Genomic DNA, 17,423 nt, shown 5'->3' on the forward strand with positions numbered 1-17,423 from the left:
ACTCTTTGCTGATAAACTGTCAACTGAGATAAAGGACTCATCACCACATTTTTTGAGCTAACTATTTAGTATTAGTATTCAGCGATCAGCATAAATACTGAGGCCACCACTGAACTCCCTACAAACTTACTGAAAAAAATTCAATTATCAGGCTTATTTTGTCCTGTTTTTAAACCCATTTTGGATGGCGGGGTGGAGATATGTCTCTACCAAATTAAGTGTAATGCACTCCTTCCCTCCGCTAGCCTGCAGGTCACCCTTGGGCAAGCTGTAGCACGTGATCAATACCATATGAAACCATGGGAACAGGTGGTGGATGGTTGTAAGAACAGTTGGTGCAAATAACAAGTCCCAGTTATGCATCCACTGATGCCAGGCAGACAGTTTATTGATAGTGGGGTCACCCATCTTGTAAAGACACTGACCAGAAGAAGACAATGGCAGAACACTTCTGTAGAAAAATTTGCCAAGAGCAATCATTGTCATAGACAATGGTCGCCTATGTCATACAACACGGCACATAATGATGATGATGATTTAAATCCATTAGGTACTGGACATGCAAGTAAAATATATCTATCTCAATCTCAATAAACAAAAAAAACATTAAGTAAACACAAGTCCATCTGACCTACTTAATCAACTTCCTACAATGCAAAACTTTTGGCGAATTTCAATCTGAATCACAATAGGTGAAGGCCTTGAGAGGGTGCAGAAGACATTTACTACCATGGTTCCATGAACAAAGGATTTTGGATACCAAGTTGGATGGGAGAAACTGAGCTTATTTTTCTTGGATTTAAGGTTGAGAGAAGACTTGGGAGTGTTATACAAGATTGTGGAGTTAATTGAGAGAAGTTTCTCATGTTGCTGGATGCTTCAGTGTACAGATTACACCATGCTTAGGGCATAAGTTGAAAGGGGGATGAGAAGAACCAATGCTTTTATGGAGAAATTAGTTATGTCTGAAATTTTCTATTATAAAAGTGGAAGAAGTTGGTTAATCAAAAGGAAAGCCAGAAGAGAACTTGAGGTTAAATGATTTGCAGAATGAAGAGACAAGAATGAATCGGACTGGTGAAATTGTTCTCAGGGCTGCTTTAGCCCTGAAAAAAAAGCTTACTCAATTCCACTTCAGAAATCCTCTTAAGTTCTTTACATGTATCAAACTGCCAACAGTTTTGAAGAGAGAAAATCAGCACAGCTAAATTCTGATGTTCTTATCTGGTACTCCTTTTCAGATTTACAACATCTGCTGTTTGATTTTGATTTTCAGATAACTCACTTTCTCGGAACTGGCCATTTCCATTGTTACTCATCCACATCTGAAATTGGTTCAGCTTTTCACTCTCTCTCTTCTAGCACAGACTGACCTGCAGAACGTACCCTCCAGCCCAACCATTTACAACACAGTATACCTCGTTGCTTATTACCTCTAATTACCTCCACTAATTTATTTCACTAGAAAACTTATATGACCTACCCTGTGACAATGTTGGACTCACCCTAGCAGTGAATTTGTCTTTGTCCTTTTGATCCTCCTCCTCCACCAGCTCTGTAACTTCAAGCTAAGTTGTTGTTTTCTGACCCACTTTTTTATTTACTTGTTGAGATAGAGGAGTAAGCCCTTTGTGCCATAATGACCAGTAACCACGCCCCCCCCATGGCACAATTTATAATGACCAATTAACCTACTAACCGGTACATCTTTGGACTGTGGGAGGAAACCCATGCAGTCACTGGGAGAGCATACAATCTCCTCACAGGCAATGGCAGGAGTTGAACCTGGGTTGCTGGTGCTATAAAGTATGCTCTGTCTGATGATACGTTAACCCTGTTTCTTTCTCCATATATACTGGCTGATCTGATGAGTGTTAATGGCATTTTCTATTTTTATTTCACACTTTATAAAATTATAAATCTAATGACTTGGAAATTACATCTCATTGTTGTACGTTGCGATGTTCTGTTTGCAGGTATATAGTTAGGTATTGAGAGCACTCTACTCAAGCCAGTAAATTATTATCTTGTTGAAACAGCATATGCATGCATGCTTTTAAAGCAAAATCATATTATTCTATCTTCTGATAATTACATGGATTTACACTAATCCATATTATTAAACATGTCATATTTCTGCTATTAAACACATGGACTCTATGGTCTAGATCATTAACATATAGAATGTTGAAAAGTTTGGCAGGTCAGACAGTATTTAGTACACATAATGTGTTAGTTTGATGCTCTTTGTCAGAACTGGGAAAAGTTAGAAATCAACTATGCTTTCAGTTGCAGAGAAGGGGAATATGGAGAGAACAAATAAAATGTCTACAATAGGGTGAAGACCAAGAGACTCTGAATGACGTAAGTGGCAACAGTATTGGCTGACAGATGGTGGTGAAGACTTGATAATCACAGTTAATCCGTCTGGAGAAGATACAAGTAGCAGAAAATATGGAAATGAGATAGGGGAAAAGATTTAAACATTGCTGGAACAAAGAGGTGCATACCGCAGAAGAGATATTAGAAATCAAAAAAAAATAGAAACACAACTGGTGGGGCAGTATCTGTAGAGAAACAAACAAAATTAATCTTGCAGGTTCATCAGACTTGGACAAAAATGAACAGTTTTCAGAATTTTTGAATTCAGCATTGGGTATGGAAAGAAGATGAAACGTTGATTGTTGAGCTCATGTTGGGCCCCATTGGAATAGTTAGGAGATCAAAAACAGGAGGGGGAGAATGGGAGAGTTAAAGGAACAATGCTAAGTGTCTTTCTGAAATCCAGGCACCCATTTTCTTATCTTAACTGCAAAACAGTATCAGGTCAATTATTTGCCTAAATAGGAAGTGCTTCTCCTAAGTACATATCAGATGTGTATAGTTAGTTCCACATCTTGATGTAATGCTTTACTATTACATTGTTCCATTAGAAAATTGCTCAACGATCCATAATTTGACATTTGTTGAACCCTTTTTTATGTAAAAAGTGGAAATCTTTGCTATTTTTTAGTTTTTACGATGTAAATAACTGATTATATTTTAAAATCAATTCCATGACCAGTTAGCGCCTTTTGGTGTGATGCTCCATCTTCCTTCTTCCTGTTCTCCTCTTCCCTTTTAACATCCCCCTGCTGTTGGACAGCTGAGCACATTCTCCTTTTATTTATGTATGAGAGCGTATGAATAGAATCACTTCAACTTACTTGCGGTAGTCCAGAAGAATATCCAAAATAATGACCCAAGATGCTACTATCAGTGCAAAATGAAGGTGGATAAAAGTTTTTTCATTGATATTTAATTCTGGCATTCATGCTATATGTATCACAACCTCAGACTATCGGAAAGCAATTTAGAGCCACTGATGTATTTCAAAGTTCAAAAAAAATTGTTATTAAAGTACATACATGTCTCTATATACAACCCTGAGATTTATTTCCTTCTGGCATACTCAATACATTCATAATAGTGTAATAACCATAATAGAATTAATGAAAAACTGCACCAACTTGGGTGTTCAACCAGTGTGGAAAAGACAACAAACTCTGCAAAGACAAAACGAAAGAACCAATAACAATAAACAAATAAATAAGCAATAAATATCGACAACATGAAATGAAGGGTCCTGGAAAGTGAGTCCATAGGTTGTGGGAACATTTCAATGAAGGAGCAAGTGAAGTTGAGTGAAGTTTTCTCCTTTGGTTCAAGAATCTGATGGTTGAGGGGTAGTAACTATTCCTGAATCCGGTGGTGCAAGTCCTGATGCTCTTGTACCTTCTTCCTGATGGCAGCGGTGAGAAGGCAGCATGTCCTGGGTGGTAAGGGTCCCTGATAGTAGATGCTACTTTCCTGCAACAGCATTTCATGAGGATGTGCTCAGTAGTTGGGCTTTAACTCGTGATGTACTAGGCCGTATCCACTACTTTTTGTAGTATTTTCCATTCAAGGGCATTGGTGATTCCATACCAGGCTGTGATGCAGCCAGTCAATATACTTAGACTTGTAAATCTTGTACATCTTAATTTTAATGTAACTTATTTTTTATTCTTTCTTACTTTTCTAATATTTGTATATCTGTGCATTTGCAATGTTACTGTGACACGGTAATTTCCTTTGGGATCAATAAAGTATCTATCTATCTATACTCTCCACTATATATCTATAGAAGTTTGTCAAAGTTTTAGATGTACTTCACATCTCTGTTGAGGTGCATATTATAGCTTTAGGAAAAAGCTGTTCAGCTCAGATCTGCATTAAAGCAGGGAAGATTAGGACTTCTGCATAAGTATACAGGAACATGGAAAGTCCAAACTTTGTGGCAGGTATTCATAGGACCTTTCCCACTCATTTGTACTGTTGGTTGCCAAGATTGAATATGAACTTCTTGTCGTTCTCAAGCTTTAATGCAGGAGAGTCCACCCATTAAACATATGGTGAAATAAGCATATGTGAGGACAATTCCATCACTTCAATGAAGAGTAACAACTGAGATGAATCCAGGTGTTCAGTGATATTCTAATATATATGTTGAATATATTATTTAAATATTTTAAATAATTTTAAGAATATTTACATTTTAATTGTGTAATTATTTAGTATTATTAACAGTTTTTGAACATCTTGGAATGTAACAGACAATCGAAGATATATGTTGAACAGTTTTGACAGCCAGCTAAGCTTCAGTATTTCTGGTTTAATGATATGATGGAACTTGTGTATGGATGGCTCTATACTAAGTTGAGAATTAGGATGGCTTCTGAATTCTCACTGGGGGATCTGCGCAAGGCAAGTGTAGACCTAGTGTGGCAAGGAGTATAGTTGGTTTGATATTGCCAGGAAGGCCCTGGGTTCAAATAATGTATACCAGGCTTTCCTTGGAGAAGGAGTTTTGTGAATTTTCCTATTGGAGTTATGAAAAAAAGGGTGCTGATCCTTAATGGATGGGAACTACTTTTTTGGAATAAACAATCTGAGACTTTGAACTCAGCCATGAAGAACAAGCAATATTGAAAATGCTGCTTTAATATTCCTTTATCTGAAATGCCTTTGGCCCATAGGAAATGAGGATAGACTTTGTAGTAATTATAAAAATGTCTTAATTTGTTTATTATTTATTGAGACAGTGTGGAATAGGCCCTTCCAGCCATGCTGCCTAGCAACCCCAATCTAATCCAAACCTAATCACGGGACAAATTACTATGACCAATTAACCTACCAAGCAGTACACCTTTGGAGTTTGGGAGGAAACCGGAGCACTCAGAGGAAACCCAGGCAGTCATGGGGAGAACGTACAAACTCCTTACAGGCAGCAGTGGGAATTGACCACAGATCACTGGTACTGCAAAGCGTTGTGCTAACCACTACGCTAATGTGCCACTCAAATTCAGCGTGTTAAAATATATCTTGTCAACTAATATGATTAATCCTAAACAGACTTGATTTTGTCTATAGTTAAAGTGACATATGTCAGGTAACAAAGATTTTGAGTTTCTGGGATTTAATTCAGACTTTGTATGTTTGTAGTCTGGGTATTTATTGAACAACTGCCAATCAGTAGTCTGCTCTAATTATATCTGAGGACTATAGATTTAATCTTTTTTTTATTGTTGATTGATGTGACTATACCATGTGAGCTCTGATTCCATCTATTTTATCTCACTATTTCCTTAAGAAAGTATTATTTCATTAGACCTTTTGCAGTATCGGTCTATTCAATCACATCCAGGTTTGGGAAAATCAAGCCAGTGATTATTTAGTGATTTTCTGAGGTAAAGAAAACCCATTTGGAAAGGCATTAAGCAAAACATTTTCCCAAAATATGTTACAGATTTAGAAACATTTTAAAGTGCAATAATAGCATAGTCTTGCTGTCAGAGCTGCATTGCGCCAAAGATTGCAAAAATAATAGGGGTTTAACACTTAATATTGGATTTCTTTTGAGAGATCAAAATATAATGGGAACATACACAGTACAACAAGTGGCAATGGTATCTCATGTCAATTCTGTACTGGAATAAGAGAAGGATAAAAAGAAGAAATAAATTCCAAATTTCAGTCAGCTTTTACCAAATGACATTGTGGCCAAGTAAATAAATTCAAAGATTCAAAGCATATTTGTTATCAAAGAATGTACAAATTGTACACTGTGAAATTTGTCTGCTTATAGGCAGCTACAAAGCAAAAAAAACTGGATAACCCCATTTTAAAAAAGGTCAAAAATCACTGCGCAGAGAGAGAGGGGCAAAAAACATGTTGTGCAAACAATAGAAGCAAGCCAACAGCATCCAGAACCAGACTGAGTCCCGGATCTGCTCCCAGAGCAGCCAGAATAGGCAAAGCCAAGCGGGGCAGGAACGCAGAGCAGCAGCCAGCTCAGTTCACAGCATTGGTGCCGCAGAGAAGGGACAGAACATTCGCAGGAGAGCAAAGTGAAATCAGCCGGACCCTTACCCCCACAACCCCCCCGCCCCCGTCCCCAACAATTGGGCTTCTAGTCTATTTGTGCTGGCATTCAAATTGTCCAAGCACTGAGTAGTGCCACATTCCAGGACCCGAATCCAGCCATCCCGCCCAAAGCTGTTCTTGGTCTACCAAATTGGCTCAGCGCTTGGAGCAAACCAACCTTGCACCCGGGTTAAGTGGACCGGTATCGAAGCTCTTCCGCATCGACTTCTCTCTAAATTGTTCATTCCATCTCCAGTAGCGATACAAACTCCAACTGTGACCCCAGTGGCTTGAACACATTTCGCCTTGCAATGCCCCAGCAGTATTCATCCCCCGAACCCGGCTCACCTCCACCTGCCTCCTTTCTGTCTGCAGCAATGGTTCACCACAATTTGATTCATGAAATATGTTATAAGTAATGCTTTTAGTCGATTCTCTTGCCTTATTTACCAGTAAGCTGCCGCACATCTTCAGTACTGCCGTCTTAAAGTGGATAAGATTAGCCCATAAAATGTAGGATAAATGACTAGTCAGAAACACAAGAAAGTCTGCAGATGCTGGAAATCCATACCAACACGCACAAAATGATGGAGGAACTCAGCAGGTCCAACAGCATCTGTGGAAATGAATGGACAGCCAAGTTTTCAGACCAAGACTCCTCTTCAGGTCAGAAAAGGAAGGGGGAGGATGCCAGATTAAAAAAGTGGGGAGAGGGGAAGGAGGCTAGCTGGATATCGGTTGAAGAATTAACCTCACTCAAGTCAGTAAATTCCCACGGACTTTTCTTCAAGTGGCATAACTAGATCTTTAGCATCCCTTGAACAAGGAAGTGAGGAATTGAAATTTGGATTTCAAAATTCTTCCCAGCCTCTGATGGTGATCAAAGGTAAATTCCAAATAACAATTAATCACAGTGGTTAACGGTGAGCTGACAGAGCCCAATCCAACTCATTACCAGTTTGCTGCTAACCATACAGTGCAACCTCGGAGATAACCAATACTTAAATAATATGGCCAACAGAAGCCTATATTGCTTATACTTAATTATTCTTTAAACAAATCACCTTGCTGGATCATGAAAGGTCTTCTCTTTGTTTCAGTTCTAGGCTGTAATAGTATAGTTGCCATTTTTATTCATCTCATGGTAGTTGGACAGTATTAGCTGTGGCTTGGTCTGTAACACTCTCACCTCTGATTATGTGTTTACATTCCACTCCAGTCTTCAGCACAAAACTGCTAAGGCAGCTCTGTAGGAATGTTACACCATCAGCCATGTCTTCTTAAACTAAATACTGTATATTATCCCAAATAAAAGTCCTGTAGTACTATTTCACAGTAGGGAAAGGATTTTGTGCACAATATTTATCCTTCAATCAACATCACTGGAGAGATTGCACTTATTACATTGTTTTATGTTGGATAACCTGTGCACAAATTGGTTAGCATATTTGCAATTACAGCTGTACTGCAAAATGATTGATTGCCTGGCATGTTTTTGGGACAACCTGAGGTTGTGAAGGAAGCTATATAAATTTATTCCTTTCCTTCAGAGAACCAGGGATAATCCTGAAAACTATAGATAAGTGAATCTCATGCCAGTGGTAAGGAAGTTACTAGAGAGGATGCTTAGGGATATGATGTATGAGCATTTGAAAAGCCATGGCCTAACTAGAGAGAGCAGGCATGGTGTGTAGGGCAAGTCAGGTGAGTATTATTAACTTGATTGAGTTTTTTGACAAGGTGACGAAGGCGATTGATGAAGGCAAGCTGTGGATGTTGTCTACATGGATTTTAGTGAGGTATTTTCTAAGGTCCCTCATGGGAGGCTCATCAGAAGATCAACATGCATGGGATCCATGGTGAATTGGCCATTAAGATTTAGAACTGGCTTGCCCATAGAAGGGACTTATTCCAGCTGGAGGTTTGTAATTAGTGGTGTTCTGCAGGGATCTGCACTGGGACCTTCGATATATATATGATCTGGATGAAAATGTTAGATGGGTGGGTTAGTAGGTTTACAAACGATATGAAGATTGGTAGTGTTGTCAGTAACATAGATGACTGGTAAAGATATAGTGGATATATATCAATTGCAAATATGGATGAAGAAATGAGAGATAGAGTTTAATCTGGCTAAATGTGAAGTGTTGGACCTTGGTAGGTCAAATGTAAAGAGACAGTGTACTTTTAAGGGCAAGATCCCTAACAGTGATGATGAGCAGACGGATCTTGGGGTCCAAGTTCATAGCTCCATGGAAGTGGCTGCACAGGCTCATAAGGTGGTTAAGAAGGCATTCGGCATGCTTGCTTTATTAGCTGAGGCATTGAGTTCAAAAGTCCCAAAGTTATTTTGCATCTTTATAAAATGCTAGTTAGGTAGCATCTGGAGTATTGCATACAGTTCTGGTCACCCCATTATAGGAAGGATGTTGAAGCTTTGGAGAGGCAGCAGAAAAGGTGTACCAGGGTGCTGCCTGAATTAGAGGGCATGAACAAATTTGGGTTGTTTTCACTGGAGTGTTGGAGGCTTAGGTTTACAAGATTATGAGAGGCATAGATAGAGTAGGGAGGAAATATTTTTTTCCCAGAGTTGAAATGTCTAACACCAGAAGGCATGCATTTAAGGTGAGATGGGGTAACTTCAAAGGAGATGTGAGGGGCAAGATTTTACACCAAAAGGTGGGTGCCTGGAATACGCTACCTAGGGTGGTGGGAGAGGCAGATACATGAGAGACTCTTAGGAGACATTTGGATTGACACATGAATGTGAAGGAAATGTAAGGATATGGACACTGTGTAGACAGAAGAGATTAGTTTAGCTGGGCATTTGAGTACAATTTAATTGGTTTAGCACAACACTGTGGGACAAAGGGAACTGTTCCTGTGTTAGACATTTCTATTTTCTTTATTCTTTGACCTTTAAAATACAATTTACATTTCATAATCTCCAATGTTATCAGCTTGAAATATTCAGGAATGAACTATTATGTTATTGGTCAAAAACTGAATTGGGATTGAGATTGCATCATAATAAAAGGATCTCATACTACGAAAGTTCAAAGTAAATTTATTATCAAAGTAAGTGTATGTTATCATATACTCCACGAGATTCAATTTCTTGCAAGCATTTACACCAAAAAAGAAACACAGTAGAATTTATTAAAAAATATACATGAACAGACCAGGACTGACAAACACCAATGTGTAAGGAAGACAAACTGCGCAAATAACAATAATACTGAGAATGCATTGTAAAATGCCCCGGAAAGTGAATCTGTATATCATGGAATCAGTTCAGAGAGGTGGTAAATCAAGTTATGCATGCCAGTTCAAGAGCCTGATGGTTATATAGTAGTAATTATTCTTGAACCTGGTGGTGTGGGACCTAAGGCTTCTGTACCTGGGTGGTGGGGGTAGTTGATGATGGAAGCTGCTTTCTTGTAGCCTTTTCTGTTATTGGTGTTTCCATACCAGACTGATACAACCAGAGTGGCATACCAGTCATGCTGATGGATAATGGTAACACGCTGTACACTGTTGACCAATGTTGTAAACCTTGAGGAGCTGGCTGTTGAGGACAAGGGGTCTTTCTTTCTGTGCACAGAATCAATAAGGTCAACAAAAAACCAGTTTTTGACATCTGCTTCCTTTATTTTGGTTACAATAGTTTTCATTCTACTATGACAACTAAATAAATGAACATCAAAGGTGTTTCATAGCACAGCACTGCTATTTTGTAGTTAGTGTTCACCTGCTGTTTACTGTGCAGTTCCATCCACAGCATAGATGTTGATTAGACATGTGCGGTCACAAGTGGACAGCGGGATTTACTTCATTTTTCTCTCTTTTCTCTTTCCAGGGAAGCAATGTTGTGGAAGACCAGGATTTGTTGGAGATAGGCATCCTTAACTCTTCGCACAGACAACGAATTTTGCAAGCTGTTCGTGGACTTCCTCGAGTGAGTTGAGATATGCTTTAGAAAAAAATCATAACAATATTGCTTTAAATAATGTTGGGAAATAATTCATCCAGATTGAAGAGCATTGAATATTACTATCTTGTGGATTAAACCAGTCTGAGAAACCTCCCAATTTTGATCTTGTCACAATAGGATGCTTATGAACAAAATTATTTTTGATGTGTATCAAAATTCATACTGGCCACACTCAGTGGGAATTAGTTTGCACTTTAAACAACTTCAAAACAAGCACAGTGACAAGTTCTATGTCATGTCATTCAGTAGGTGTTTCAAATGAAGTAGAAACAAATTCAGAGTAACTTGCAGTGGTTTAAGAAACTCTTACTTGTTTATTCACTCTATGTTATTTAGTTTTAATTAAACAATGGCTATGTTTTGTTCCAATCTATTATTTTACAAATGCATGTACAGTGCATGTCAGGGCAGAGTAAAATAAAGCAAAATAAATAGGAGCTGTGGCAGGAATGAGCAAACTTAATTCAATATGCCAACTTGAGACAAATTGTAGCTTGTTCACTACTGAAATACAATGAAAATTAATTAAGTTAGCTACTGTAAAAGAAATATAATAATATCTCCCTTCTAGTACAGCAGTACTATCTATTCTATTTCAAAAAGCAACCTTTCCACCTATCCTACTATTTGTCCTTAAAATATTAAAATGAAGTTTTCACATTAGTCAATTTTCACCAAGTACTGGATTTAACACTAAATACTGGGTTCTGTTATGTTTGAGGTTCTGGGAAGGGGGATGGGCTGTGAATTACACAAATGAGAGACAGAGAGGCGAAGCACCAACATGCAGCTGTTCATTTTACTTGTCAGTCATCTACCCAGAATGTTAAGTACAGAACACACAGGGAAGCTTGACAGCAACACAGACAAAATGCTGGAGGAACTCATCAAGTCAGGCAGCATCTGTGGAAATGAATAGTCAATGTTTCAGGCCGAGACCATTCTTAACGACTGAGAAGAAGAGGGGAGGATGCCAGAATAAAAAGGTGGGGAGAAGAGAAGTAGGCTAGCTGGAAGGTGACAGGTAAAGCCAGGTGGGTGGGAAAGGTCAAGAGCTGCAGAAGAAGGAATCTGATAGGAGAGGAGAGTGGACCATAGGAGAAAGCGAAGGAGGAAGGGACCTAGTGGGAGGTGATAGGAACTTGAGAAGAGGTAAAAGGTCAGTGTGGGGAATAGAGGAAGAAGTAGAGGAAAGTTGTTTATCAGAAGGAGAAATTGATTTTCACCGTATCAGGTTGGAGGCTGCCCAGATGGAATCTAAGTCGTTGCTCCTCCACCCTGAGGGTGGCCTCATCTTCTCATTGTCTCTATCTCCCTATGCAACTCCTTTGTCCATTCGTCTCTCCCCACTGATCTCCCTCCTGGTGGAACAAGTGCTACACCTGCCCCTACGCTTTCTCCCTCACTAACATCCAGGGCCCTAAACAGTTCTTCCAGGTGAGGTTACACTTCACTTGTGAGACTGTTGGGGTCATTTACTGTGTTCGGTGCTCCCAGTGTGCCCTCCATTACATCAGCGAGACCCGACGTAGATTGGGAGACCCCTTTGCCAAGCAGCTATGCTCCGTCCACCAAAACAAGTGGGATCTCCTAGAAGCCACCCATTTTAATTCCACTTCCCATTCCCATTCTGATATGTCCATCGATGGCCTCCTCCATTGTTGTGATAAGGCCACACTTAGGTTGGAGGAACAACACCTTATATTCCGTTTAGGTAGCCTCCAACCTGATGGCATGAACATCACTTTTTCAAACCCAGTAATGCCCCCTAAACCCCCCCCCCTTCTCTATTTCCCATTCCCTTTTCCCGCTCTGACCTCATCTCCTCATCGCCTCCCTCTGGTGCTCCTTCCTCCTGTTTTATTTTGTGCATGGCCTTCTGTCTCTTTCACTAATCAACTTCCCAGCTTGTTACATTGGAATGGAAATTGGATTTGTAGTTTAAAAATGTTTGGCCACCAGGAATTCCCACTTGTTGACAGCCACCTATTAGGGTCAAAATATACATGAATACATAAGATATCCTTCCCCCTTATTTTAAAGGTTTCTCCCCCATCCCATACACAGACCAGCTGCTGAGTAATAGTCAAATCCAACCAACAGCAAAAAAAGCAACACACATTAAAGTTGCTGGTGAACGCAGCAGGCCAGGCAGCATCTCTAGGAAGCGGTACAGTCAACGTTTCAGGCCGAGACCCTTCGTCAGGACTAACTGAAGGAAGAGTGAGTAAGAGATTTGGAAGTTGGAGGGGGAGCGGGAGATCCAAAATGATAGGAGAAGACAGGAGGGAGAGGGATGGAGCCAAGAGCTGGACAGGTGAATGGCAAAAGGGATACGAGAGGATCATGGGACAGGAGGTCCGAGAAGAAAGACAAGGGGGGAGGGGACCCAGAGGATGGGCAAGGGGTATATTCAGAGGGACAGAGGGAGAAAGTGAGAGAAAGAATGTGTGTATAAAAATAAATAACAGATGGGGTACGAGGGGGAGGTGGGTCATTAGCGGAACTTAGAGAAGTCGATGTTCATGCCAACAGGTTGGAGGCTACCCAGACGGAATATAAGGTGTTGTTCCTCCAACCTGAGTGTGGCTTCATCTTTACAGTAGAGGAGGCAGTGGATAGACATGTCAGAATGGGAATGGGATGTGGAATTAAAATGTGTGGCCACTGGGAGATCCTGCTTTCTCTGGCGGACAGAGCGTAGGTGTTCAGCAAAGCGGTCTCCCAGTCTGCGTCGGGTCTCGCCAATATATAAAAGGCCACATCGGGAGGACCAGACACAGTATATCACCCCAGCCGACTCACAGGTGAAGTGTCGCCTCACCTGGAAGGACTGTTTGGGGCCCTGAATGGTGGTAAGGGAGGAAGTGTAAGGGCATGTGTAACACTTGTTCCACTCACACAGATAAGTGCCAGGAGGGAGATCAGTGGGGAGGGATGGGGGGGACAAATGGGCAAGAGAGTCGCGTAGGGAGCGATCCCTGTGGAAAGCAGAGAGAGGTGGGGAGGGAAAGATGTGCTTAGTGGTGGGATCCCGTTGGAGGTGGTGGAAGTTACGGAGAATAATATGTTGGACCCGGAGGCTGGTGGAGTGGTAGGTGAGGACCAGGGGAACCCTATTCCTCGTGGGGTGGCGGGAGGATGGAGTGAGAGCAGATGTACGTGAAATGGGGGAGATGTGTTTAAGGGCAGAGTTGATAGTGGAGGAAGGGAAGCCCCTTTCTTTAAAAAAGGAGGACATCTCCCTCGTCCTAGAATGAAAAGCCTCATCCTGAGAGCAGATGCAGCGGAGACGGAGGAATTGCGAGAAGGGGATGGCGTTTTTGCAAGAGACAGGGTGAGAAGAGGAATAGTCCAGATAGCTGTGAGAGTCAGTAGGCTTATAGTAGACATCAGTGGATAAGCTGTCTCCAGAGACAGAGACAGAAAGATCTAGAAAGGGGAGGGAGGTGTCGGAAATGGACCAGGTAAACTTGAGGGCAGGGTGAAAGTTGGAGGCAAAGTTAATAAAGTCAACGAGCTCTGCATGCGTGCAGGAAGCAGCGCCAATGCAGTCGTCGATGTAGCGAAGGAAAAGTGGGGGACGGATACCAGAATAGGCACGGAACATAGATTGTTCCACAAAGCCAACAAAAAGGCAAGCATAGCTAGGACCCATACGGGTGCCCATAGCTACACCTTTAGTTTGGAAGAAGTGGGAGGAGCCAAAGGAGAAATTATTAGGAGTAAGGACTAATTCCGCTAGACGGAGCAGAGTGGTGGTAGAGGGGAACTGATTAGGTCTGGAATCCAAAAAGAAGCGTAGAGCTTTGAGACCTTCCTGATGGGGGATGGAAGTATATAGGGACTGGACATCCATGGTGAAAATAAAGCGGTGAGGGCCAGGGAACTTAAAATCATCGAAAAGTTTAAGAGCGTGAGAAGTGTCACGAACATAGGTCGGAAAGGATTGAACAAGGGGTGATAAAACAGTGTCGAGGTATGCAGAAATGAGTTTGGTGGGGCAGGAGCAAGCTGAGACAATAGGTCTGCCAGGACAGGCAGGTTTGTGGATCTTGGGTAGGAGGTAGAAACGGGAAGTGCGAGGTGTGGGAACTATAAGGTTGGTAGCAGTGGACAACAAAAAAAAACATTTTTTCTTAGCTTAGTGAAGAGGGTAGACTACCTCTATTCTCAGACATAACCCAGGGGATTATTCTGCCCCATGTGCTGACGGTTAGTCACTAAAGTAGAGATTCAGACAGTCTGGAGGCTGCCTGTTCCTGTGAGAGTATCAGTAACCTGGGGATGATGCCAACGTCATTTTATCTCTTGGTGGTGTGTGTGCAGATCTTGGCTTGGATACTGCATTGTCAATAGGGGGAACCTCAGAAAGCACAGGTGATGGGAGAGCACTGGCTGTGTCATTTGATCTCAATGGACGTTCTGCAGTCACTGCCTCAGAATCGTGTCCCATTTCTACAAATGGAACCGGATTGGTCAATTTGTGTTGATTTGCCTCAGAAATGGGCAACAGCTGATCAACGTGCCTTCTCCAGATGTTGTGGTCACTAGTTTCCACTATGTATGACACAGGGCCAGTTTGTGTCACCACCATCGCAGGTATCCACTTTGTTCCAAAGATGTCAAATCTCTCTTTCCTGCTGTGAAAGTTCTGTACTGAGCTTTGGCATGTCTCCCTGCTTGGGTTTTCTGTTCATTTAACACTATCTATTTTGTATTTTGGGGGCTTAAGCAGGTCTAGCTGTCTTTTTATCAGTGCAGTGGCTGGAACCATTTTGGTGGTGGCATATGGTGCATCGTGGTATGTCAGGAAGAATTTGAGGGATCCATTTTGCACTGAAGTCTTGAGAGCTTATTTCAGTGTTTGTACAAATTGTGCAGTAAGGCCATTGTGCAGATGGCATTGACTTAGTGTTCTAAATGTCGTCTGCTTCATAAATGTCATTTGTTTCATAAATACCTTGAACACTTAGACAGGAGTTGTGGGCCATTGTCACTTACAAGCTATTGAAGAAGCCCAAAATGGCTGAAGATGGAATGTAACTCCTCAATGCATTTTTCAAATGCTGTTTATGATGGCAACCTCAGAAAATTTGCTACAACCAAGAACATGTGGCCTTCTATAGGACTTGCAAAATCTATGTGAGTTTCTACCTATGGTTCTTCAGGCCATTCCCATGGATGCAAAGGGTCAAGTTGAGGAACATTTTTCACTTGCTGACAATGTGGACATGCTTTGGCCTCCTCTGCAAGGGTTACATCTAGTCCTGACTGCCAGATGTAGCTGCATGCAATTTCTTTCATGCGCACTGCACCACAGTGTCTTGCATGGAGCTCGTCAAGCACTTGCTTTCTTAGTGGTGGAGGAATGACAACACAGTAGCCCCACAGTAAACATCCTGCTTGGACTGTGAGTTCCTTCCATCGAGCCTGGTAAGGGTTCATTCCATGGCTGGCTCTCCTTTCCATTCATGAGTTATCATGTCTACCACTTTAAATAGAACAGGGGCAATACATGTGTGCTTCTGGACTTGCTCCACAGTTATTGGAGCTGTGTGTACTTCCTTGAAGTAACAGATCTCTTTCAGAGATAGCTCTGGATCTGTGACAACTGAGGGAAGTCTAGATAGTCCATCATCATTCGACTGGTGCTCAGACCGCCTGTGCTTTATACTGTACTGATGTGCAAATGGTAACAGAGCCAACATTGCATTTGGCTAGCACCCAGGGAAGGAATGCCCGCATGTTGACTAAAAATTGATATCAAGTGGTGATAATCTGTCAGTAGCATAAATCATCAACTGAAGAGGAACCATTGGAATTGCAAGTGCTTCCCACTCAGTCTCCCCATTCACGCTTTCTGCCTTGCTTAATGTCCTTGATGTGGGAGTCATTGGACAGCATGATGTGTGAGATACTGCCCTGCAACAAAGGGTGATCCATCGCAGGCCAACTATATGGACATTCACATATTGAATTGTGTGAATGCTTCAGATTGTGACAAAGTTGTTTTGGCCTTTTTAAAAGCCTCTTCACGGCAATCTGCCCACTGCTAGTGTGCTGATTTATTTAAAAGCTCATGAAGTGGTTTCAGCATGCTAGCTAGGTCAGGAACAAACTTCGTGAAGTATGTTTGTGGTCCTAAGAAAGATCTTAATTGACTTACATTCTGTGGTGATGGATCCTCCATGAAGGTCTTCAGCTTTGGTGTCTTGTAAAGCCCCGAGTTGTCGATGACAAGGTCCAAATATTCAATCAAAGGTTGGAAGAACTCACACTGTCCTCCTGGATCCTGAGCCCATATTCCCTGAATGTTTGTAGAGCAGCATCCAAGTGTTGACTCTCATTTTTCCCAGTAATGAGTAGGTCATTCAAATAGCAATGCACCCCTGTCAACCCACTCAAGATCAGGTCCATTGCTCACTGAAAAAGTGTGAGAGCTGAGGTGATGCCAACAGAACCTTTGGTAACTGAACATAATGTGAACCAGTAGTGAACCATTATGTTTAACAATTCCTGTGACTCTCTGGTTCCACATGAATCTGCAAGTATGCTTGACACAAGTCAGTCATGCTAAATGTCTGCCCACCAGCCAAACCTGCAAAAAGTCACCAATGAGCGGAAGAGGGTATTGTTCAGCTCTAAGAACCAGTTTAATGGTCAGCTTGGAGTCTCCACAAAGCTTTGAACACCCATCACTTTTTTAGGACAGGAGCCACTGGAGTTGCCCGATTACTTACACACACTGGTTCCAATACCTTAGTGTGGATCACTCTTTCTAATTCAATCTCTGCCTTTGGTTTGAGGGTATCTAACAGTGATTCCCTAAATACTGCCTAGTTCTCCATTGAATACTTCTGCATGTTCCTTCAATACCTCTTCATTGCTCCTACTGATCAAGTGCACTTCATATCGGTTGAGGTTGAGCTGCTGCAACCACAAGCAGCCCAGAATCGCAGGATAACTACCTTCAACAACGTAC

General features: G+C 41.4%; 1 protein-coding gene across 14 annotated transcripts in view; it reads left to right on the forward strand.

Moving 5' to 3' along the window:
* anks1b (ankyrin repeat and sterile alpha motif domain containing 1B) overlaps positions 1–17,423 on the forward strand; it is an 860,133-nt gene that overhangs the window by 775,145 nt on the left and 67,565 nt on the right. For all 14 annotated transcript variants that reach the window (XM_072241217.1, XM_072241218.1, XM_072241222.1 and 11 more), the window contains one exon: positions 10,304–10,402. In XM_072241217.1, the coding sequence (XP_072097318.1) occupies positions 10,304–10,402 (99 nt within the window). The remainder of the gene's footprint in view (positions 1–10,303; positions 10,403–17,423) is intronic.

Source organism: Mobula birostris, chromosome 23 (genome assembly GCF_030028105.1).
Source record: "Mobula birostris isolate sMobBir1 chromosome 23, sMobBir1.hap1, whole genome shotgun sequence".
Taxonomy (NCBI): Eukaryota; Metazoa; Chordata; class Chondrichthyes; order Myliobatiformes; family Myliobatidae; genus Mobula; species Mobula birostris.